Here is a 21,269-nt window from a genome sequence, read left to right as displayed (position 1 = left end):
CGAATAAATTCTTCACAAAATGGCTCTTCTGTTTATTTCTGTAGCTGTGTCCATCAGCCACCTCTTGGCAGGGAGTCTTGGGGGGGGGGGGAGGGTGACCCCAAATCGGTGCCTCACTTCTTCCAAAATTTCTTGTATTTCTCCAAGTCCAGCTCCTCCAAGGCCTCCTCCTGCTTGGCCCGCAGCTTGCTGGGGAACTGCCGCCGCAGCCGGGCCTTGCGCTCCGCCTCGGGCAGCGTGCTGCTGTCCACGGGCAGCTGCGGAGGGAGAGATGGGAGAGAGTGAGGCTGCAGCACCCAAAGCAACACCCTCCCTGATTACCCTCATCTCTTCTTGTTGGGCTGAGTCCCTTACCATGAGGATCCTTTTGGGCTCCTTGTAGCGGATGTGGATGGTGGAGCCGTCGGTGCGGACCAGCAGCAGCGGGTAGAGGCGGCCGTACACCTGGCGGCGGAGGTGGGTGACGGAGGTGCGGTTGGAGTTGCGGTGGCCGCAGGCGGTGTGCAGGCAGCGGGGCTGCAGGGCGCTGCGGGAGGCAAAGCAAACGTGGAACCATAGCACTATTCGAGTTGGAAGGGACCTTTAAATGTCATCTGGTCCCGCTCCCCGCAGGGCACAGGGACACCCACGGCTCATCAGGTGCTCACAGCCCCATTCCCTCACCTCCAGTGGCTGCAGGGATGGGGCATCACCAGCTCCGTGGGCAACCTGTGACTCACTGCCATAAATCTCATCCTAACCCCATCCAGATGCACCACTCCAGGTGAGGTCTGACAGCACAGACAAGAGGAACAGACCCCCTCCCTGTCCCTGCTGGTCACACATGGCTCCAGATGCACGCAGGGTACGGTTGGCTTTAGGGGTGGGAGGGCACAGTGCTGGCTCATGCCCAGCTGTAATATCAGTATCCCCATCATCAGTATCCCCAGCTCCTGCTCAGCAGGGCTGTGCCCTATCCTTATATCCCATGATGTGACAGGAGGGGTTGCCACAACCCAGGTGCAGACCTTGCACTCAGATTTGTGAACCTCGTGAGGTTCACCTGGGCCCAACTGCTCAGCCCATCGGGGTCTTTCTGGATGGCATCACAGAATTGGTTTGGGTGGGAGGGGACCTCCAAGATCACCTAGTTCCACTGCATTAGGTGTCAGAAGAACAAATACTTGGTACCCTTAACCAACAACCGCCCAGAGTCAGGAGGCCTTGAAGGGAACATTAATCAGGAGTAGTCTTTTCACAGAATCACAGAATGGCTTGGGTTGGAAGGGACCTCAAGGATCATGAAGCTCCAACCCCCCCACCAGAGGCAGGGCCACCAACCTCCACATTTAATACCAGACCAGGCTGCCCAGGGCCCCATCCACCCTGGCCTTGAACACCTCCAGGGATGGGGTCACCCACAACCTCACTGAGCAGCTGTTCCAGTACCTCACCACTCTCTCAGTCAAAAACTTTTCCAGCCTTAATGACTGTGATACTTGAGGGGATGTGACAAACTGTAAAGAAAACCCATGAATCCTTTGCTGCAGTGCCTTCATTATAACACTAAAAAGCACAGCCAGGTGAAGGCTCTTCCCCTGAGCAGGTAGTAATGGAGGTATACAGCCAGCAATGTTTTAAGCGTATGAAGAACTGCAACCAATCATGGTGAGAACTGGAGAATTACTAACTTTGTAACTTCTGTGAATAAATACTGTGTCGACAGTTTCCTGACTGAGCTTGACCTGTGGGAAAGCACCAAGCACCAGGCCTGGACAACCCCAAAATACATAGTATCTCTCCTGAGAGCGTGAGGGTTGATTACCACAAGGCAGGTGATGAACCCGCTCTTCAAACACAGGACTGGGGCTCCTAAGGGCAGAGCACCCCTCTCACCTCAGCACTCTCCACACAGCCGCCATTGTGCTCTGCGCAAGGGGATGCAGTGCTGCCTCTTGCGGGCAACCTAGAGACAAGGAGAGTTGAGAACGGAACCAGGGGATGGATGGCGTAAGGTAGCATCCCTATAGCCGAGCACAGGGACACCCCCAGCCCTCAGCCACCCTCAGCCCCAAGATGGCGCCCACCCCTCACACCGGCCCCAAGATGGCGCCCGCCCCTCAGTGCGCTCCTGCCCCAAGATGGCGCCCCCCACCCCGCAATGGTTTGGCCCCAAGCAGTCTCCCCCACCCCCCACCCCACAATGGTTCAGCGCACGGTGATGCCGTCCCCCCGCCGCCCATAACAGCGCGGTCCCCGCCACCACAGGCCAGCACAGCGGTGCCCCCAACCCACACCCTCCACTTGTTCTGACCCCTCACACCGCCTTCTCTTCACGGACAAAGCACGTGCCGCCCCTCCTCCCCCCCCACTCCGCGCTCATGGTTTGCCCCACTCACGTGACCTCACCCAGCGGCGCAGCCTCCCGCCTGGCCGCCCCGCGTGACGTCAGCAGGGGCTGACGGGAACCCCCCTGCGCCGCGCTCCGCCCCTCCCATCCCCCCCCGCCCTCCCCTCATGAGCTGGAGGCGGCTGCGCGGGGCCATCGCCCGGGCGGCGGGTGAGCGGCGGGAGGGAGAGGTCCTGTGTGGGGGAGCGGGCGGGTGGAGGGCAACGAGAGCGAGGGAAGGGAGTCAGCATCCCGAGGGAGCGGTGTGGGGGGGGTTGTGAGGCCTCCTCGGGTTGGTGGGGGCACGCAGAGCCCAGCCATACCTTGCCCATCCCCCAGGGAACCCTGCAGGCTGCCTGAGGGAACGGGACCTCGGTGTGCTGAGGGACAGGCGGCTCAGTGTGAGCCAGCAGTGTGCCCAGGTGGCCAAGAAGGCCAATGGCATCCTGGCTTGGACCAGGAATGGTGTGGTGAGCAGGACTGGGGGAGCCGTCCTGCCCTGTACTCGGCATTGGTGAGGCCTCACCTCGACTTCTGCGTTCAGTTTTGGGCGCCTCAGTGCAGAGAGGACATGGAGGTGCTGGAGTAGGTCCAGGGAAGGGCAGCAGGGCTGGGGAAGGGCTTGGAGAATACGGCCTATGGGGAGAGACTGAAGGGACTGGGGCTGTTTGGTGTGGGGAAGAGGAAGCTGAGGGGAGCCCGTGTTGCTCTCTTCCAATACCTTTCAGGGTATGCTCCACCTCTTTTAGGATATCCTCCACCCAGGGAGGTGGTTGAGTCACCATCCCTGGATGTGTTTAAAAACCATTTGGATGTGGTGCTCAGGGACATGATTTAGCAGAGGGCTGTTACAGTATGGTTAGGTTGCGGTTGGACTCGATGATCTTTAAGGTCTTTTCCAACCTGAGCAATTATATGATTCTAAATTAGTATTTTTTGGTAATTGTTCGCAGGTAAAATGTTGCTCCCTGTGCCTACCAGCTGCTGGCATAGCTGCATGGGGCTGCTCAGCTCCTGTCAGTGTTTCTCAGTGAAGGAGGAAGGAATTGCCAGCTGCAGGTCAGAGAAATTCCCATATAGAAGTAATGAAGGCAAGAGCACACTGCACATCTGCTCTTGATTAGCAGCCTATCTGTGTTGGTCCTCGTTACCACTTGATTCATGTGACTGATGAGACAGCCCGATTGCTGGGCTGTTGCTCAGGTGTGGTTCCGTACAAGTGGAGAGCTGTCTTCCTCTTCTGATGTGTCACAAGTAGAACCACTTAAGAGGGCAAAGAAAAAGTTTGGAGGAAGGGTAAAAGCAAGCCATGCCTTTTATTAAAACAACCCATAGTGCATTCAGGCAGGCTCTCTGAGCCCTGTTCTGCATAGTTCCTGTGGTTCCTGGTTAATGATTGTGCCTCTAGCAGCTGTTAAGAATCAGTCCTAAAAGTTAGAAAGGAGGAGTTGTGAGTTCATGGAGAACATGCTAAAAATAGGGAATGGGATTTTATTCCTATCCTAATCCAGGAGACCTTAGCTGGGGCTCCCGACTAACTGTCCTTTAAGCTGCTTTTCTCCTTTGTAGGGGGGGGGTTTACCTTCTCTTTAAAGCTTCTCTGCTAATCAGCATTGATTATGTTTAACTCTTTGTGATGTCTGGCCTTCATCTTGCTGGTCAGGTTGCCACCTGCCAGGTAAAATTCAGTGTGGCTGTAGCAAGCAGGACCAGACTGAGATTTGCTCCCTGCCTTTGGGATGGTTTCCTCTGTGCTTCTTATTTGCCCCCTGTATCATTCTGTGTCCCAACAGCATCTATGTGGCCTTCATCTGCAGCTGCAAAACCACACTGCTGTGGGTTTGGGGACCCATGGTGTTTGGGTTGGGTTCAAAACCACTTTAAGAGAGATCCTTTGTGCTTCATGTTTGGGAATCAACTGCTCTGAAAGTGCTGAAATCTGAGCAAAGGGGGGGGGAAATTAAAACCAGTGCTGAGCTGGGTTTGTTCCACAGTGGTGTGGGTTTCCAGTTTGTCAGCTGGGTGCTCGCTGTTTGCTGCACACAAAGGGCTCAGCCTCTTCAACTGGCAGTGAAAATTGATGGGGTGTTTTTTCCTGTAAGTTGTTGGTCTCTAGCAAAGAAGATGGGATACATTTGGAGAGAGGCAGGAGTAAACATCTGTCAGTCCTTAAGTTTACTTTCAGCCTTTTTAAAGAACTGAAGCCTGTGATTGCAACACATCTCTTCTCACTTCTCAGTATTTCTGGGGCGGGGGGGGAAGTGTCAAAGGGAGGGGTTGCAGAAGGTGGAGGAGTGTCACACAGATCTGACACAGAGGAATCTGTGGTCCTCAGGGCACAGCTCCCTGCCCAGCCATCCTTGACTGGTTCACCTGCAGCCTTCCTTGCTCTCAGCCCAGTGCCAGCAGCCTTCATTGCAAACCAGGAACTCAGCAGCTGGCTGGCACCCCTGGCTTTCAGTTCAGTAACACCACAAGTACAAAACTCTTAATATCCAAATGTCCAGAAAAGGAAAACTGGGTGTTGGAGGGGTTTGGCATTTGCCCTGATTGGGCAGAGCATTTGGCATCTGATGGAGGGGTGTGTTACGAGGTCAAGAGCCTCCAATACAAGACTTTAAGGAAACTTAGTTCTGTCCACTGAGGATTTTGGAGGCTGTAGGTTTAAAGGAGGCTTGTAGAAACACACAAGCTGGAGTGATAGGTTGAGGCTGACTAGGCTAAGCATTCCCTGGGGATGTGGAGCCAGGTCACTGCTCTGCCCTGTGCCTCTGCCTGGATGTAGAGCCATTGACAACAGCTCTCTAACTGTGATCATCCAACCAATTCTTTATCTGCCTAATAGCCCACCCTTCAAATCTATCTTCCTCCAATTTAGAGGTAAGAACATGGTGTGGGACCACATCAGAGGCCTTGCACAAGTGCAGATAGACATTATCAGTTGCTCTTCCTTTGTCCACTGATGCCGTCGCTCTATCATAGAAGGCCATTGCATTGGTCAGACATCTTGAGAGTGCTTTTTTGGTTCTGTTATTGTAATATGTGGCAGTTCCAGACAGAGAGCTCGGGTGATGTGCTGTGTCCCACTGCATAGGGGCTGGGAATGTGCTGGTTGGAGGTTTGGACAAGGAAAGGAACTTGTTGTCATTATGGAAAGTTGTGTTGACGTTGAGGTCGAGCAGTGGCTGGAAACAGCAGCCGTGCCAACTCCAGTCCAAGAGAAGAAGAACATGTTCTGCAGAAGGTGAAATCCCAAAGGCAGTATGTGCCACAGCCATGCCAGCAAGTGCTGGCACCCATCAGCTTGTTAATGGTCTTTGCCTGTGACTTTACCTGCCAGGAGAGCAAGGAGCGGAGCAGAAAGCACAAGAGGAGATTAAAGATCAGCGAGCAGTTTCCATTGGCTGTCTTAAAATTGCAGCTTGGTAATTAGGCAGCTCACAAATAGCTCAGCTCTCTGCCTGCCTGCTCAGATTGAGAACCTCTCACCACTGCGAGGAGCTGGACTTGGCTGTGAGGGAGCAAAAGCAAAAGGTAGGGGTGGAACTCCTAGCCAGCATTCAATGGGTACTGTGCTCATTTCTTACTCCTTCCCAGTTTCCCTGGGCTCTGATGAAATAATCACAAAAGATTTGAGCAGCTTTGCAGTTCTGTTTGCCTGATAGAGGGTAGAAGTGTCCAGGGGAAGGAGAGGAGAACAGTGTCCTGGCTGGGGTGTTTCTCTTCTGAAAGATTTCACAAGCAGTAGTTAGGGTTCATTGATGCTCTCCTGCTGTGTTTTATGGGTGGGAGGAATGAGGAGAGACAGAGATGCTTCAGAAAAGTCAGCAAGAGCAGCATTGCTTCCCTGCTCTGGGCATTAAGTAGAAGTTTGGTGAGGTGGTGCAGGAGTGTGTTTGCTTTCTGTATTGAGCAGTTAGGGAAAACCTGGGCTATTTACAAATCACCCAAGGCTCAGGGAAGAACAGCAAAGCTCTGTACCCAAGAAGACTTCCTAAAGATTTGTTCATCATTTATACTTCTTTTTTTGGGTGATGGAGCCTCATTCAGCAGCATGGTAATGTATGTATGGTGAGACTAATCCTGCAGCAACAAAACAGTTCCTTGACAGCTGGTGATTGAACTTGGGTGTTCTTATGGCCACATATGCGTTAGATGTCACCCAGACTGTGTAGTCTTTGTGTATCTGTCTTTTTGTTCAGGCTTTTATAGCAGGGAACATGGAGAACTCATGATTTGCTGGCTTTAGTGCTGCTTGATTGGTGTGTGTGAGATAACAGAGCTGTGCAGCAGGGATCTGGGGATAAGGAGGGACCTGGCTTGGGTCAGGTAGGCAGCAGAGCCACATAAGCCAGCCACACCATCCCTGGCAGCAGCTGCTTTTGTTAGAGGTTGCGTGTGGCTTAAGGCTCTTTGAAAAGTGATTTGTAAGGTCAGGATGACATTGCTATGATCTAATTTAAAATGGAAAGGCATTATGCTGTGTGTGTGCTGAATGCTCCTTGGGCCAGACTAAAGAGATGCCTTTTGAGGGCTTCACTGCTTGTGGAAGAGAGAGGGTTTTAAGTAGGAAAAATAGGCCCGTTGTGTTTGTCCTGCTCTTAGCATCACCTCTGCCTTAGAAGCTACCCAGTTGCTGCTGGTGGATGACAGTCCCCAGAGAAAACCCTGCACTGTACTACAGAAATTTCCTCCTAATTCACATATTAATAATTAACCATTCTCCTTCCCCAGAGGGGCAGGTGCATGAAAATGCCCAGTCTTTCCCTTCTGGCTGAAGAAACAACCAGGGAGAGGTCCACGTAACCCAAGGCTGCCCTGTTTCTTTGCTGGGAGCCAGACCTTTCTGCTTGTTGCCGCACCTCGAGCTGCAGTTTGTGCTGCAGAGTGCAGCTGGTGCCTGTGTCCCCTGGCACTGCTGTAGGGATTTGAGGTTTATTTCCCTTGTGGTATGCATGCAGACCAGGGCCAGAAGCAAAGCAGGGTGATGCTGTCCTGCTGCATTGCTGGTGGCCCCATCATCAGCTTTCCAAATCCAGCCCCTCAGAGCCAGGCTGGTGCCCTTTCTCCTCAGTGCAGAGGTGACAGCTTCCTCTGTTTGTGTCAGGTTTGCTGATGTAATCGTTCTTTGGATTTCCCTGGTGTTTCCTGCACTCCTCAGTGTTTTCCATCAGCTCTCATCTTTTGATTTCTCATAGTTAAACACTTTTCACCAGAAACTTATATTGAATAATAGAGGACAGGCACTCATGGTCCTGAGACGCCACTGGGAGCCTGTACCTGTGTTTTCTACTTATTTCTAACCAGCCATTTTGTTTGTCTGTGTAGCCATGCAGGGACCGAGACCAGTGGTTCTGAGTGGCCCATCAGGTGCAGGGAAGAGCACTTTGATAAAGAAATTGTTTAAAGATTATGAGAACATCTTCGGCTTCAGCGTCTCTCGTGAGTATCTGGTGGACGGGCAGTGGAGGAGTTTGAGGCCACAAACCCAGAGCCCAGTTCTGTACCTCTATTTGTGTCCCATATAACAGGCCTCTGTTCTTTGCCTGTTTCTATCTGTGGCCTTTTGGTGTCTTTAAATGAGTACAGGGGACCTTTATTTGACTTAACACAGTTCCCTGTAATGTGAAAATAGCCCTGGCTTGCTGACATGATCCACTCACACCTGGCTGCATGTAGTGCTGGCACATACCCAAGAGAACATCTGCCTTAATCATGGGAGATGTGGCTTGCACAGAGGAATGTTGCATCCTCTGACACACAACAGGTGGGTGAGTGCAGCTTCTCTGTCCCTGGGAGCCTATGGGATAGGGGCATTGGCTTAGGACAAAATGAGCACAGGTTGAGGGATTTGTATGATAACCATCCATTTACGTGAGCAGAATTATTTCAAATCCCCTTCCTCTCCTCCTGAGTTCTACAAAAGGATGTGCTGCTCTCCTTGGCGTTTTGATGGGGAGCTGTAGGGTAGTAATGCAACACCATGGTCACCAGTGTTGCTATGCACTGTTGAAGCCACAGCAGAGTACAGGGAGTTTTCTTAGGCAGCTTGCTTGTTGTGAGACAAATGTTTCCTTTCCCTTAGTGATACCTTAAAGATTACCCTCAGTTTGGGCTGCACATGCAGTTCATTCACCCCATTGCCTTACTGCACTGGGTTAACTCTTGCCAGTCCTAAATAAAATAACTGGCATTGCCTTCCATGCTGACCATCAGATTTCTTTTGGTTTGCAGAGCATCTTCTTAAAATAATACAGGTTTGAATGACTTCCAACAGGCTTCAAAGGCAGTCTGACTTGTTCACCTGCTTCATGCAGCACTTTGCCCTTGTTCCTTAAACCTGGCTATTTTAAGCACGTCTGTAGGTGCTGCTTAATCTTTTCCAATGAAGATAACTTTGCAAAGTAGGGCACTGCTAATTCCCCTGTACCAAGGCAGGGATCTGAGTACCACGTCCAGGATTGCACAGGAGGTCTGTAGCAGAATGGGAAACATTTTTGATTGACTTACAGTGTGATTGAGTTAATTTCTGTGTATGGTGCTCTTGTCTTTTACTACAACTTCCTTATTCCTGCAGTTTCCAAGGCTGTTTTTTGCTTGCAGATACAACGAGACAGCCAAGACCCGGAGAAGTAAATGGCAAAGGTGAGTGTGTTTTAACTGGGCATGTCTCACCAGACTCATTATTGCTCTGAAAACATTTAAGTTTTTATGGGAACTGCAGGTAAGTTATGGTCCTACATTCATGTTTATAGGGTGCATTTCTGTAGGCAGAAGGAGGGAGTGTTCAGTAATGATCTGTTTGAATGTATGTACCTTTTGGTTTTGACCTCAGTGGCTGTGAGACTGTAGTGACTGCCATTCTGCAGCATAGGCTGTATATTGGAGAGAAGAGCTGAAGAGAAATGGATTTGGCAGAACAAAGCTACGATTGAATTAAGCAGTGAAATGCTTACTGAGGCAGAGCATATGCTCTCTGTTTTCCTAGATTCTCTTTCTTTGAAAGTCTTGATCACTGTGTCAACGTGGGGCTCTCAGTTTAAGCACTGCAGTCTGTACATGAGCACTGAGTGGCTTGATATCATAGAATGGCCTGGGTTGCAGAGGACCACAATGCTCGTCCAGTTCCAACCCTGTGCTATGTGCAGGGTCACCAACCAGCAGACCAGGCTGCCCAGAGCCACATCCAGCCTGGCCTTGAATGCCTCCGGGGATGGGGCATCCACAGCCTCCTTGGGCAACCTGTTCCAGTGCATCACCACCCTCTGAGTGAAAAACTTCCTTCTAATATCTAACCTAAACCACCTGTCTCAGTTTAAAACCATTTCCCCTTTGCCTTATCACTATCCACTTTCATGAACAGCCATTCCCCTTCCTGTTTATATGCTCCTTTCCAAAGTGTCAAGCATCTCTGGTTAGCTCATCCAAGGCACAGTGTTTTGGGAAATGCACCTGCTTAATGAGGTGCCTTTATCTGAGTTAATAGCTTATGTGCAGCTGACTAGATGCTATTCTGGTTTGTTGTCATGTTTCAGAAAGAAACAAATGAGTTTTGCACTTTATTTCCAAAGGCAGCCTTCTTTCTGAAGTGAAAGGGAAATGTTTCAACAAAAGGCAGAGAAGCAGTTCTGTTCTTTTACTTCCCTTTTATGTCTCTCACTCTCTGTCTTTTCCTCATTCTAGTCTTTCTAGTCTTTAATCATAACTGCTTTCAAATCACTGGCCTTGGCAGTCCTGCTGTAACGCATTCCAGGCTTGCAGGGGAGTTTCTCACTGCACGGGGTGAGGGTGGAGGAGGCATGAAGAAGAGTGCAGAGTGGCATGCCTGACCACACAGTGCTCCAGAAGCATTGGAGCAGGTGTCTGGTCAGTTGGGGTAGAGAGGGAGTGCTGTATGTGTTAATTAGAATCTACTGTCTGCCAAGGTTGTCTGAAGCAGATTTTCAGGTGTGTTTACCCTGAGCACCCATGCATGTCTTCTTTGGCCATGAAGCTTACCTTTCAGGCTGCTAATTTCTGTGTGTTTTTCACATTTTCAGATTACCACTTTGTGACCAGAGAGGAAATGAAGAAAGAAATTGACGCTGGTGAATTCATTGAGCATGCAGAGTTCTCAGGAAATATGTATGGGACGAGGTATGCATTCAGACCATCACCACTGAGCCCGGGTAGTGCTGGAGGAGAAAGTGTTTAACCTGGGGACGCTTCCTCTCCATACATCCCGTGTTCCCTATTGATCTGAATGTGGTAAATCCAGGGGCAGAAGGGATGACGTCTCCATTGGCTGTTATTCTCACCCAGAGGGTGGTGACGCACTGGCACAGGTTGCCCAAGGAGGCTGTGGATGCCTCATCCCTGCAGGCATTCAAGGCCAGGCTGGATGTGGCTCTGGGCAGCCTGGTCTGCTGGTTGGTGACCCTGCATGTAGCAGGGGTTGGAATGAGATGATCGTTGTGGTCCTTTTCAACCCAGGCCATTCTGTGATTGTGAAGCAAGTAGGAGTGCTTCTTTACTGAAGCAGCTGATTACACATAGATATGTTGTGTGCCACCCTTGGCTGTGGTTAAAGAGTTAGGTGGATTTTAAAATAGCATTGCTCTGGGCATCAGAGCTGAAGATCAATAAAACATTAAGCGGCAATGTTAATTAGAAGTCAGATATCTTATGTAATTATTGCTAGGAAATTGTGGCACTACAGCAAAGGACCTGCTAAGGAGGAAAGTTAAGTATGTCTGAGCGATTTAGTTAGTTGAATGAAAGGCAGACATCTGGAACACTTTTCAGGAAGGTCTGCCTTTCTTTATGGGCTCAGTGTGCTCCTTTGAGAATTTTTTGGAGGTAGCAGAGTGAGGTTCTGAGGCTTGTTTCCTTATGGGATGCATCAACCTGAGGCTCTGAAATGGAATGTGCAGCTCTGAAGGAATGGTTGCTGACTTTACATTCCATTAACGTGGCTCATTCATTATCAGCATGGTTTGGGTTTTAGTAACCACCTTGAAGTGTTGGAAGGCCACAGTGAGGTCTCCCCTAAGCCTTCTCTTCTCCAGGCCAAACAACACCAGCTCTCAGCCTTCCTTCAAAGGAGAGAGAGCTGTTTGAATGCACCATGAACTGATGTTACTGCTTTCCCCACAGCTCGGGCAGTCTTTCAAGGATCTGGCCATGGCCCCTAAAGCTGTTAGAGGAGAACGGTCTCTGCTTTAGCCTCAGTGCTTTCAGCATTGTTCATTTGGCAAGAGAAACCCAACCTGACAGCTCATCTTCCAGTTTACCTCAGATACCCAGCGCCAAGGAGAAGCCAAGTTCAGACTCCTTAATCCCAGGGTTTATGGTGTGTAGGACAAGCTTCCTTCCTTCGTGTGCACCCTGCTTAATCCATGCTGCTTGGTGTGGAGGAGATAGCAGTTCTCAGATGTCTGCTGTGGTTTGAAGGGATGGCAGTGCCCTTCCCTCAGGGTGCGTGTTGAGAGAGCTCCTTTCTGCAGCTGATTCCCATGGAATTCAATCAAACATGAGTGGAAAAGGCTAATATGAGTCAAAAGTTGCTAAGAGGAAATGGGGTGCCTGAACACCCTCTGAAAAACAAGGTTGTGTTGGTGTGAGCCCAGAGTGTGTTGGTTTTGCTGACCCTGGGCAGAGCAGAGAGGAATGAGGGGTGTGTGTTCCTTCAGTTCCTTCTGTGTATGCACACAATGTGCAGCATGTGAGGCTGAAGTTAACCCAGGTCAGAAATTAACCCAAAGTATTAAATACCCATTGGTAAATAAAATATATATCAAAACCATCCAAGTCTGTAGTTTCTGTACAAGTGCCTATGGATATTTCTGATGAGATGTGCTAATTGGAGAGTCCCTCTTGCTTATCAGAGGAGTTGAAGTTCTTGTCAATCCTTTGTGCTCTCTAAATCTTAGTAGCTAATGATATTTAATACCTAAATTAATTTCTTTCAGAGTCCTGAAAGAGTCGAGGGATCGTGTTTGATAAGCCCCCAGAAACCAGGACTTCTTGGAAGCTGCCTTAAATTACAGGCTGTGGTCAGGATGGAGGCGTGGGATTCTCTGCCTTGTGCTGAGAGCTGTTGTTGGCTCATAGTGGATTGTTTGTAGCAGGAATTGCTGGACACCCACTGATAGCAGGTGAAGCCTATAGCAAAAAAAAAAAAAAAGGCTCTTTTGGGGAGGTCTTGTGGGTTTGCTGTGGATGCTGCTCAGATCTGGTCTTTTGCTGCTGCCCCCTTGAGCAAGGTGACAAATCTTTGTATTCATACAGGGCACAGTGTTGGTCTCACAGCATCGTTGCAGCTTTCCCCTTCCTACTGGGATTTAAGTGACCTGTGCTGTGGGACCCCCATGGCATCAGGAGAGCCACCAGCCATCCCCCTGTGCCTCTGTGACCCTGTGACAGCAGCATCTCTGCAGGCAGCAGTCCCTGCCACCATGCAGGTCAACTGTGCAGATGGACTGCCTTTTTGCCTGCTCTTCCCTTCTGTCTGGTGCGAGCAGCTTCCTCACAGGTGTGCTGGGCTGCTCTCTTGCTCATCTCTGGGGTTTTTCAGGGCTCAGAATTTCCCTGAAATCATTGCCACTTTTCCCATTTTAGCTCTTTGTATCATTCTGAGAGGCACTTCTGCTCATGCTGCCTCCATCCTTTCTGCTTGTGGTTGCAGGAGGTTGTACTGAGGTGGTGACATCCATGGGCTGAGGGCTCTCCGTCTGTGTTACTGCAATTTGCTCTGCTCATGCCCTGCAGACACCTCTGCTGTGGCCCTGAGTATCTGCTGCCTGACACCCATGGGTGCTTTGTGCTGGTGAAGGCTTTGTCTTCTCCAGCCCAAGGCACTGCTAACCAGGGAACAGGGCTGGAGAGAGCTGGGGAAGGAGTGCTGGGAGCAAGGACTCCTCTTTGGCCAGAGCTTTGCTTCCATCCTAGGGCACAGGATGAGACAGGAGTGTTTGTTGGAGGCAGTCTGTGTTCAGGACATCTCTGCTGAAGACTCTTTCCATCACAGAACAGATTTTGCAGGTACAGGTTCATGAGGAGAGGTCCAAAGAGGTGCCCTGATTACAGGCAGGGAATTGAGCAGATTTAGGGCTGGCTGTAGGGCAACATTTTCTCCTTATCTCTGCTGCCACTCCTTATTCAGCTCTCTCCAAACCTCTGCAGTGGCCACCTCTGAGCTCCTAGCACTGAGCAGTGCTGTTGTGCCACTGAGCCCTATCTTGGAGGAGATCCTGCATGCAGCACTGTACAAATACTGCCTGAGGAGTGCCCTGATGGGGCAGGAACTAATCCAGGCACCTCTGGTCTACTGGCAGAGGGATGGAGTTGCTGCTTTTCAAGGGATAACTGTTAAGTATTCAGGAAAAAGCTGGAGGCAGTTGTACACAGCCCGCTTTGTTGGAAGATGCAGCCAACTTTGAGCACATAAGAGAATCGTTACAGAATTTCCTTGACTGTGGATCTTGTGGAATAGTCCAAAGCATCCATTAAGCATCCTTCAGGAGAGGGCATGGGTATGGAAATAGGGGAAGGGAAGTTCTCTGTTCAGTTATTTGGTGAGATTGCTCCTACGTTTGTCTAAGGGAGGAGCTTAAATGGGCCGTGCTTGAGCCACAGTCATAGGTCATGGAATGGCCTGGGTTGAAAAGGACCGCAGTGCTTGTCCAGTTTCAACCCCCTGCTATGTGCAGGGTTGCCAACTACCAGACCAGGCTGCCCAGAGCCACATCCAGCCTGGCCTTGAATGCCTCCAGGGATGGGGCATCCACAACCTCCCTGGGCAACCTGTTCAGTGCATCACCACCCTCTGGGTGAAAAACCTCTTCCTAATATCTAACCTAAACCTCCCCTGTCTCAGTTTAAAACTTGTCCTGTCACATCCTGTCCTTGTCCTGTCACTATCCACTCCTCATGGAATAGTCACTTTATCCATTTCCACACCCTCCACCCTCTGCACTACCCCAGGACCACAAAGGACACTCAAGGAAAGAGAAACTGCTTTGCAGGAGCATAGCAGACATTCTTCCCTCCTGCAGCAGTTTGAGCACACGGGAGCCCTTTGCAGACCTACTGCTGGATGGCCCCAGGCCCCACTGCTGTGCTGGAGGCTCTGACCCCTCCCCTGTTTGGTCTGTCCCTAGTAAAGGTGCAGTGCAGGCTGTTCAGGCCAAGAACCAGATCTGCATCCTGGACATTGACATCCAAGGCGTAAAGAACATCAAGAAGACAGACCTGAACCCCATCTACATCTCCGTGCAGCCTCCGTCCATAGACGTCCTGGTGAGCGGCCGCCTTCCTTTGCCGTTAAGCGGTTAGAGGTAATCGGCGTCTTGCTCTGAAGCCATGGGGGTTTCCCCCCCTGTTGTTGAAGGGAAATATGTTCTTAAGGGCTGGGGGAGTGGGGAAGAGGTTTCCAAGTACGCTGTTAGCTCTGCACAGCCTGGGTCCCCATGATAAACCTTGCCCTGCCCTGTTGTTTGGGTCTCTCCTGCACAGTTCCCATGTGTCATAGTGTTTGCGTGTGTTGGGTTATAAGCTCCAAGTACGTCAGTTGTGCTTACACTGGGAGGTAAGCAGAGTTTGTGATGAGACTTGCTTCCAGTTATTAAAGTTAGACCTACGGAGGCTGTCTCTCTGCAGCACTGATAAACCTACACCCCTTCCTTCCTTCTCATGTGGTCCTGCAGAGCAACGATTGCTCTGTGCCTCTGGGAGGAGTGAATCCCTGTCATGGTTCAGGGAGGAATGTGGGCATGAATATACAGGGGAGAAGAAGAGCCTGAGGGCTGGAGCTGTGGATCAGACATCCTGAGCCCAGGCCCAGCTTGGCCACAGGTTTGGGCTGGAATTGAGGCCCCCAGCCTTCTGCAGTGTGATGTCACTCCCACTGTTGGTGACAGCAGCAGATATCTCTGTGGCGGCAGTGGGATGGGGGTGTTTCCTACATGCAGCATTTGGGGTATGCATTTCTTTAATGTATTTATCATTGGGTTTAGGAAAAAAGACTGCGTGACCGACAGACTGAGACAGAAGAAAGTCTACAGAAGCGTTTGACTGCAGCCCGTGTAGATTTGGAACTTAGTAAGTCTGGGAGCCTCTGAGCAGAGTGCCCAGGGAGAGGGGTGCACTGGGGATGGAGGAACTGTTTTCTGCACAAACATCTGACTTCTCTTCCTGGAGGAACGCTGGCGGGGCTTGGGCATTAGCTGGATTTGATCTAAGCATCATGCTGCATCATTTCCCATTGCAGTTCCTTGAGGGCATTTAGCAGAGAAGCGCATAAGCAGTGGTTGAAATAATGATAATAAAGTGCTGCAGGAACTCAGATCATGCATGAGAGATGACACAGGGAAGGAGCATGTTCTTCTGTAAGCCCTCTGTCCTTGTTTCCTTCACTAGGTAAAGAGCCTGGCCTCTTTGACTTGGTCATTATTAATGATGATCTAGAAAAAGCCTATTCAGAACTGAAGGAGCAGCTCCTGAAGGTGAGTCCTGGTAGGCTTTGCTGCCTTCTCCTTGGGTAGGCCTGGCTGCCAGCCTGAGCAGTCAGACCACAGCCACAGAAGTGTGCCCGCAGCAGATTCAGGTTGAGCTGCTGAATGATGGTGAATTTGTGGCCCAGGAGTGGGAAACGGATCCAGCTCAGTCCTGGACTGGTGGCGGAACAGGGGTACACCTCTGGAGAGCACAGAAGGGGAGTGCTGTTGTGAAGAGCCTCTCGGTCACACCTTGCTGTGTTCCAAGGCCAGTGCTTATGCAGGAGCCTCAGTGCTGTGGTGTTGGGGCTTATTCTGTGGGGCTGTTCTGCTGAGGTGTCCACCACGCTCCCGATGTGATCATATGGCTGCTGTTTTCCACATCTGTGAAACCATCACTTCCCAAAAGTGACAGTGCTCAGTTGTTTTCCTGATCTTCTTGCAGGAAATCCAGAAGGCCCAAGAATCCAGGAAGTCCTGAGCGGAACCTGCCTGGACATTGTAATTTTATCACATCATTCCTGAGCCACATCACAGCATTTCATTCCAAGAGACATTCCCTTTAGGCCCATCCTCCTCCCACGTTACTCTAGGATATTTCTATTAAAAGGAAGGAAAACAAAACCTGCTCGTGCTCGTGTTTCTGTTGGCCAGCTGCTTGGTGTGTGCTCTTCCAGGTTTGTACCTCAGGCAGATAATTGGGAAGCAATAGCATAGCACAGCACCTGCTGCTGGGGGCAGAGCTGTCCTGCCAGCTGGGCAGGAGCTGCAGCTGCTGGGCAGTGTGGGCAGATGGGCACTCGTCTTTGCTGGCAGTCAGTGTCACAAGCATTGGCCTCCCTCTGTTCCCTCCTGTGGATCTGCTACAGCTCCTCTGGGCATTTCTGATCATTGCTGCCTGCCCTCCTCGGGCTCTGTGCTGTTCTGGGTCTGTTGCTCTCACAGAGCAGCACGTCAGCACAGCCTGACTGCTCTAACCACAGTCCTTATGAACAGATGGATTTGTTTAATAAGCTGAGGGGATGGGAATAGTTGCAGGTTATGATCTATCCACAGATTTTTTTTTTTTCCTAGGAGAGAAGTACTGTGAGTTCTTCCTTCCTTGTTAGTTCAGCAGGAGTGTTGTAACTCAGACATATTTGTACCATTTGACTGTTGGTGCAGGTAGGTTTTTTGGTTGCTCTTATTAGCTACAAACGGGAGAAATTTGGAGAAATGGAAGCACCATCATTGGGTGCTCAAAGCCCTTCAGAGTCAGTGAGAGGTGGGAGCAGGGATGCAGCCCAGCTGCTTGCAGCCTGGCTGTCCCGTGGCCTCTTGTGGAGCACACAGACATTTGGGGTTTGATCCTGGGGAGTTGGTGGGTCCTGCAGAGCTCACGTCCTGCAGGTGGTTGCTTCCACCCATCTCCATAAGGGAACACAGACTGATGTGCAGTGCCAGGCCTCTTTGCCCACCATGTCTTAGCAGGGCAGGCTTACACTAATAACTCTTTAGGGTTTCTTCCTCTTTATATCCCATCCCTGGTTTACCCAGCTGCCCTGCTCCAGTCCCACGCAGGCCAGGTCTCCTAATGTACTAAACTCAGTCTTCCATGCTGGGGATGGCAGAACCAGACCTTGAGCAACCCCTCCAGTACAGAACCTCCTTTTAGGAGGAAGTTTTACACCCAGAGGGTGGTGACGCACTGAACAGGTTGCCCAAGGAGGCTGTGGATGCCCCATCCCTGGAGGCATTCAAGGTCAGGCTGGATGTGGCTCTGGGCAGCCTGGTCTGCTGGTTGGTGACCCTGCACATAGCAGGGGGTTGGAACTGGATGAGCGTTGTGGTCCTTTTCAACCCAGGCCAGTCTATGATTCTATGAAGCAGACCACGGGCAACCTTTGTAGTACCTCACTAACGTTTAGAAATGTAACAGCTGGCAATTATATTTCTCATTTGCCACTCTTGGGGTGTATCTGTCACAGATGAGTGCAAGCTCTTCCTTCTGTTGTCAGGAGTTGCATGCAGCGAGGTTCTCAGCTTTGCTTAAGTGACCACAAAAACTCTTCTTGGGAACGTTCTGGCGTCGTACCCAATGCAGAGCATCCCCATCGTGGTGCTGAGCACCTCAATTGTGACAACAGACCGGGATTTTCTCGACCGATAACGCTTTGTGAGACGTTTGCAATGGGGAGGTTTCCCCTCTAGATGGCAGAGATGACAGCAGCAATACCGCACGGGCCCACGCTGCGGAGCGGCCAAACGCGGAGGTGCGCGGCGCTCGCCCAGCGCGGAGGTCCCCGTCCATCGCGTGGGACCTGCCCAGCTCTCACCAGATGGACGTGCCCAGCCGGCCCGACAGCCCCACGGTGCCCAGAGCTGGGCTGCCAGCCCCGAGCAGAGCGTGCAGGAGAGGTAAGCAACACCCGGTGATGGGAGATGACAATGGTGATGCTCGGTCAGCTGGGGGGAAAAAGTCATCGGGACCGCTTCAGCCGTGGGTCTCTCCTCCTGCTGTGCTCCTCCGTGGTGGTAGCGGGGAGGGAAGTCCTCGATAACGTGCTCTGTGTTGGGTGACCTGCTTTCCATCGCTGCCTCTGTGTGTGATGGAGTGAAGCAGCGACCGCCTCGGTGCCCGCGCTGATGCGAAGCGATGGGGTGGGCGTTGGGATGGTGGTGTGTGAAGGAGGGAGCGGGCGCTGCCGTGGCACGGTGAGCATCTCTGCTCATCTGGAGCTCTGGGGAGGACCTTCTGTCCTTAAAGCACCGTGGGGACTCGGAGCAAAAGGAAAGCAGGTTCTGAGGGTGCTGTGTGCTCAGCTCGTGTCTTGTTCTGGAGGTGTGCGGTGTGCCCCGAGGGTCCTATCCCAGCAGATGGAAGAGCTGCGGTGTCCCTTCCTGAACTGCTCCTGTGCTGTGATGTGTGGGATGCTGCGGGACGAGGGAGCGATGGTGATGGGGAGGGCAGCTGAGGGGCAACCTGGGGAGCACCAGCAGCAGACAGAGCTGTGGCTGGAGGGATGCTGAGGGCAGGGACAGCCCTGTGGCTTGGGGCAGTGGCAGCTTGGAGTCATAGAATCATCATTAAGGTTGAAAAATGCCACCGAGATCATCTGGTCCTGTTAGGCTGATGGCAGCCATCCCAGCTCTTCACACAGCGGCCCGAATTTGCATGCAGGGTTTTGGGCAGATATCCCCAAATAGGGGAGGAGCATATGTGGACCCCGAGGTCACCTCCTGCTAACAGAGCGAGCAGAGGCACCTGGTGTGATGAACCCAGTGTGCCACCAAAGCCACAGACGGTCAGCCCAGGGGGAGAGGACAGGAGGGAACAGCCAGCCACCCCGGTCTGCTCTGCCCTTTGAGGCATCAGACAGCGGTAATCGATCTGCAGAAGTCATTTTCCATGCTCTGAGCACAGCAGCTGCCCTCGAGGGAAGGCTGAGATGTTCTCCAGCCACGTTGCTCTTTCTCAGTAGCTCTTTGCTGGCTCTGCTGTTGCTTGCATTGGAAGCCGTCCCTACCAGGAGAGCAGCTCTGGCACCCTGGGAGTGTTTATAAGGCCAAACCTGAGGAGCAGCAGAACCATGGAATTATTAAGGTTTGAAAAGATCTCTAAGATCACCTGGTCTGACCTCAGCCCACCTTTCTGTGCCTACTGACCCCACCCCTTAGTGCCGCACCTCCAGGGATGGTGACCCCACCACCTCCCTGTGCCAATAAGGGGATGTTTACATCCCTCTTCCCAACCTTCTCACCCGGGAAGCTTCTTGGTGCCTCGTCCCACATCCCTCCTGCAGGAGGATGCTGTGGGATGAAGGTTTATCCCTGCCACTGTGCTGCTGCACCACTTTTTGGCCATGAGCTGATAGCTTTTCCCACCTTCCTGCTCATCCCAGGGCTCTGGTGATACCAATGCTGTTTTAAGGGCCAATATATAGGCAGCAGCTTTAAGATGCGCGGTGGCAGTGATCCCCTCCACTTCTTGGACAGAACACTGAGGTGCTGCTCAGCAATGACCGGGTGGTGACACGTTGCTGTGGCAGGGACACACGAGGGCAGGCAGCGCCTCAGAGCCCGCTCTGGGTGTCCCAACCCACATCAACCAAGGGGAAGCCAAGAAATGCTGGAGCCACGCTCCAGGATAGCATCGAGCAGCCCAAATTAGCCCAAAGCCCATCCACCCGCCCATGGCTCTTTCCATCATCGCGTCCCCCCCGTGAGCCCATGGGCTGCAGTGCTGTCCTTGCTGTGGCTTTTCTTGGCATTGCTGCTTTTGGAGGCAGCGCTGATTTTCAAGCTTGCTTCCATGTGATTGCAAAAAGGGCCCCCGGGGGCTGAGCAATCCTGGGAAATAATTAGGCATCTGTAGCAGAAAATAAGCAAGGAGGAAAAAAAAGAAGTGGAAAACATCATGACTTCTTGCTTTGCCTATCGTTGTCTGGTTTGGTCTGCGGTTCACTTTGCCTTCAACTTTTGCTGCTGGGGCCAATGGATGTAGTGCTGGCACGAGGCTTTGGGGCCGTGCACTAAGGGATGGGGGGTAGTGGTGGGGCTCGAGGGGTCAGGTTCATGGTTGGGTTTGATGACCTTGAAGGTTTTTTGCAACCCAAATGACGCTGCGGTTCCAAGACTGATAGTTTCTGTCTTTTGTGTGTGTATGTGATATTCCAAATCTGCCATTCTAGCCCTATCTTTGCAGCAGGAGGGAGCTGCCTGGATGCATTGATGTGGTTTGGGGGCAATGCAGCTCCCATACAGAGGGCTGCAGTCCAAGGGGAATGCGGTCCCCGCCTGTGCTGCTGATGTCTGCCTGTGCTTCCTGCAGGACCACGAGGGGAGTGCTGCATGCAGACTACTGCCACCTCTTCCTGAGGTACCAACTCAGAGCTCCACAGAGAGCAGGTAGGTCTCAGAAAACCCCAACTGATAATTAACCCTCATATGGGATAACCAATCCCATTTGGACTCTATCCAAGGTGCTGTTCCTCCAGGCACAGGGTACCAGAACGAACGATGCTCTTGGAGGAGACCCTTTGTCCCCTCGCTGTGTTGGGAGGAAGGCAGAGCTGGAGGCAGCCCTACTGTGATGAATTAGGGTCATCTTATTGAGTGGGCATGTAGTGTCATCGCTGGGAATTGATGGGCACCAATCCGTGGGCGGCACGCAAGGCACCGTGCTTGTAATTCCTTAGAGCTCAGGCATGAAAATGAGCAAAAAAACCAGGGAATTCAGTACGGGTGCTGCTTTTTCTGACAATAGCAGCTGTGATTCTGCTTGTCCCGGACGTGGCTCCATCACCATAAATAGCCCGGAGCCATCTGCAATTCAGATTGTGTGCAGTGGCAACTGGTACAACAGGATGCTGGTGCAGGCGGGGACACGGTCCCCTCCTGGCTCTGCGTTTCTTCCTCCCCGGGCATGAAAGGAGGGAGGAGCAGGA

At 51.6% G+C, this 21,269-nt stretch overlaps 3 protein-coding genes across 6 annotated transcripts in view; 2 read left to right on the top strand and 1 right to left on the bottom strand.

Annotated features, from left to right (window-relative positions):
• Positions 1-4: 4 nt before the first annotated feature.
• MRPL55 (mitochondrial ribosomal protein L55) lies at positions 5-2,429 on the bottom strand. The gene is made up of 4 exons (XM_040695456.2): positions 2,389-2,429; positions 1,876-1,945; positions 355-526; positions 5-257 (listed from the first exon to the last, which is right to left on the bottom strand). The coding sequence occupies exons 2-4, from the start codon at positions 1,899-1,901 to the stop codon at positions 114-116; spliced, it is 342 nt and encodes a 113-aa protein (XP_040551390.1). The 5' UTR covers positions 1,902-1,945; positions 2,389-2,429; the 3' UTR covers positions 5-113.
• Positions 2,430-2,485: 56 nt separating this feature from the next.
• Positions 2,486-16,467, top strand: GUK1 (guanylate kinase 1). Of its 3 annotated transcripts, XM_001232000.6 has the most exons (9): positions 2,486-2,539; positions 3,322-3,427; positions 7,697-7,810; positions 8,972-9,013; positions 10,408-10,504; positions 14,509-14,647; positions 15,364-15,448; positions 15,767-15,852; positions 16,289-16,467. In XM_001232000.6, the coding sequence occupies exons 3-9, from the start codon at positions 7,699-7,701 to the stop codon at positions 16,322-16,324; spliced, it is 597 nt and encodes a 198-aa protein (XP_001232001.1). In that variant the 5' UTR covers positions 2,486-2,539; positions 3,322-3,427; positions 7,697-7,698; the 3' UTR covers positions 16,325-16,467. The 3 variants fall into 3 exon arrangements, with proteins under 3 accessions (XP_001232001.1, XP_425960.2, XP_003640692.1); XM_425960.8 differs by lacking the exon at positions 3,322-3,427; XM_003640644.5 differs by lacking the exons at positions 2,486-2,539; positions 3,322-3,427 and adding an exon at positions 5,846-5,902.
• Positions 16,468-18,056: 1,589 nt separating this feature from the next.
• GJC2 (gap junction protein gamma 2) overlaps positions 18,057-21,269 on the top strand; it is a 30,920-nt gene continuing 27,707 nt past the window's right edge. For both annotated transcript variants that reach the window (XM_015281086.4, XM_015281085.4), the window contains exons 1-2: positions 18,057-18,240; positions 20,654-20,730. The gene's annotated coding sequence lies outside the window, so the exon portion shown is untranslated. The remainder of the gene's footprint in view (positions 18,241-20,653; positions 20,731-21,269) is intronic.

Source organism: Gallus gallus, chromosome 2, assembly GCF_016699485.2.
Source record: "Gallus gallus isolate bGalGal1 chromosome 2, bGalGal1.mat.broiler.GRCg7b, whole genome shotgun sequence".
In the NCBI taxonomy this organism is placed as follows: Eukaryota; Metazoa; Chordata; class Aves; order Galliformes; family Phasianidae; genus Gallus; species Gallus gallus.
The sequence above is the reverse complement of the archived record's forward strand: the minus strand, read 5'-3'. Positions and strand labels throughout refer to the sequence as shown.

Excerpts from the sequence above, each read along its gene's own strand:
- MRPL55 (XM_040695456.2), bottom strand. The coding sequence starts at position 1,901 with ATGGCGGCTGTGTGGAGAGTGCTGAG. Across the intron at positions 527-1,875 it reads GCTGTGTGGAGAGTGCTGAG|CGCCCTGCAGCCCCGCTGCC; the intron begins GTGAGAGGGGTG and ends TGCCTCCCGCAG. Across the intron at positions 258-354 it reads AGCCCAAAAGGATCCTCATG|CTGCCCGTGGACAGCAGCAC; the intron begins GTAAGGGACTCA and ends CTCCCTCCGCAG.
- GUK1 (XM_425960.8), top strand. The coding sequence starts at position 2,497 with ATGAGCTGGAGGCGGCTGCGCGGGGCCATCGCCCGGGCGGCGG. Across the intron at positions 2,540-7,696 it reads GGCCATCGCCCGGGCGGCGG|CCATGCAGGGACCGAGACCA; the intron begins GTGAGCGGCGGG and ends TTGTCTGTGTAG. Across the intron at positions 9,014-10,407 it reads CGGAGAAGTAAATGGCAAAG|ATTACCACTTTGTGACCAGA; the intron begins GTGAGTGTGTTT and ends TCACATTTTCAG.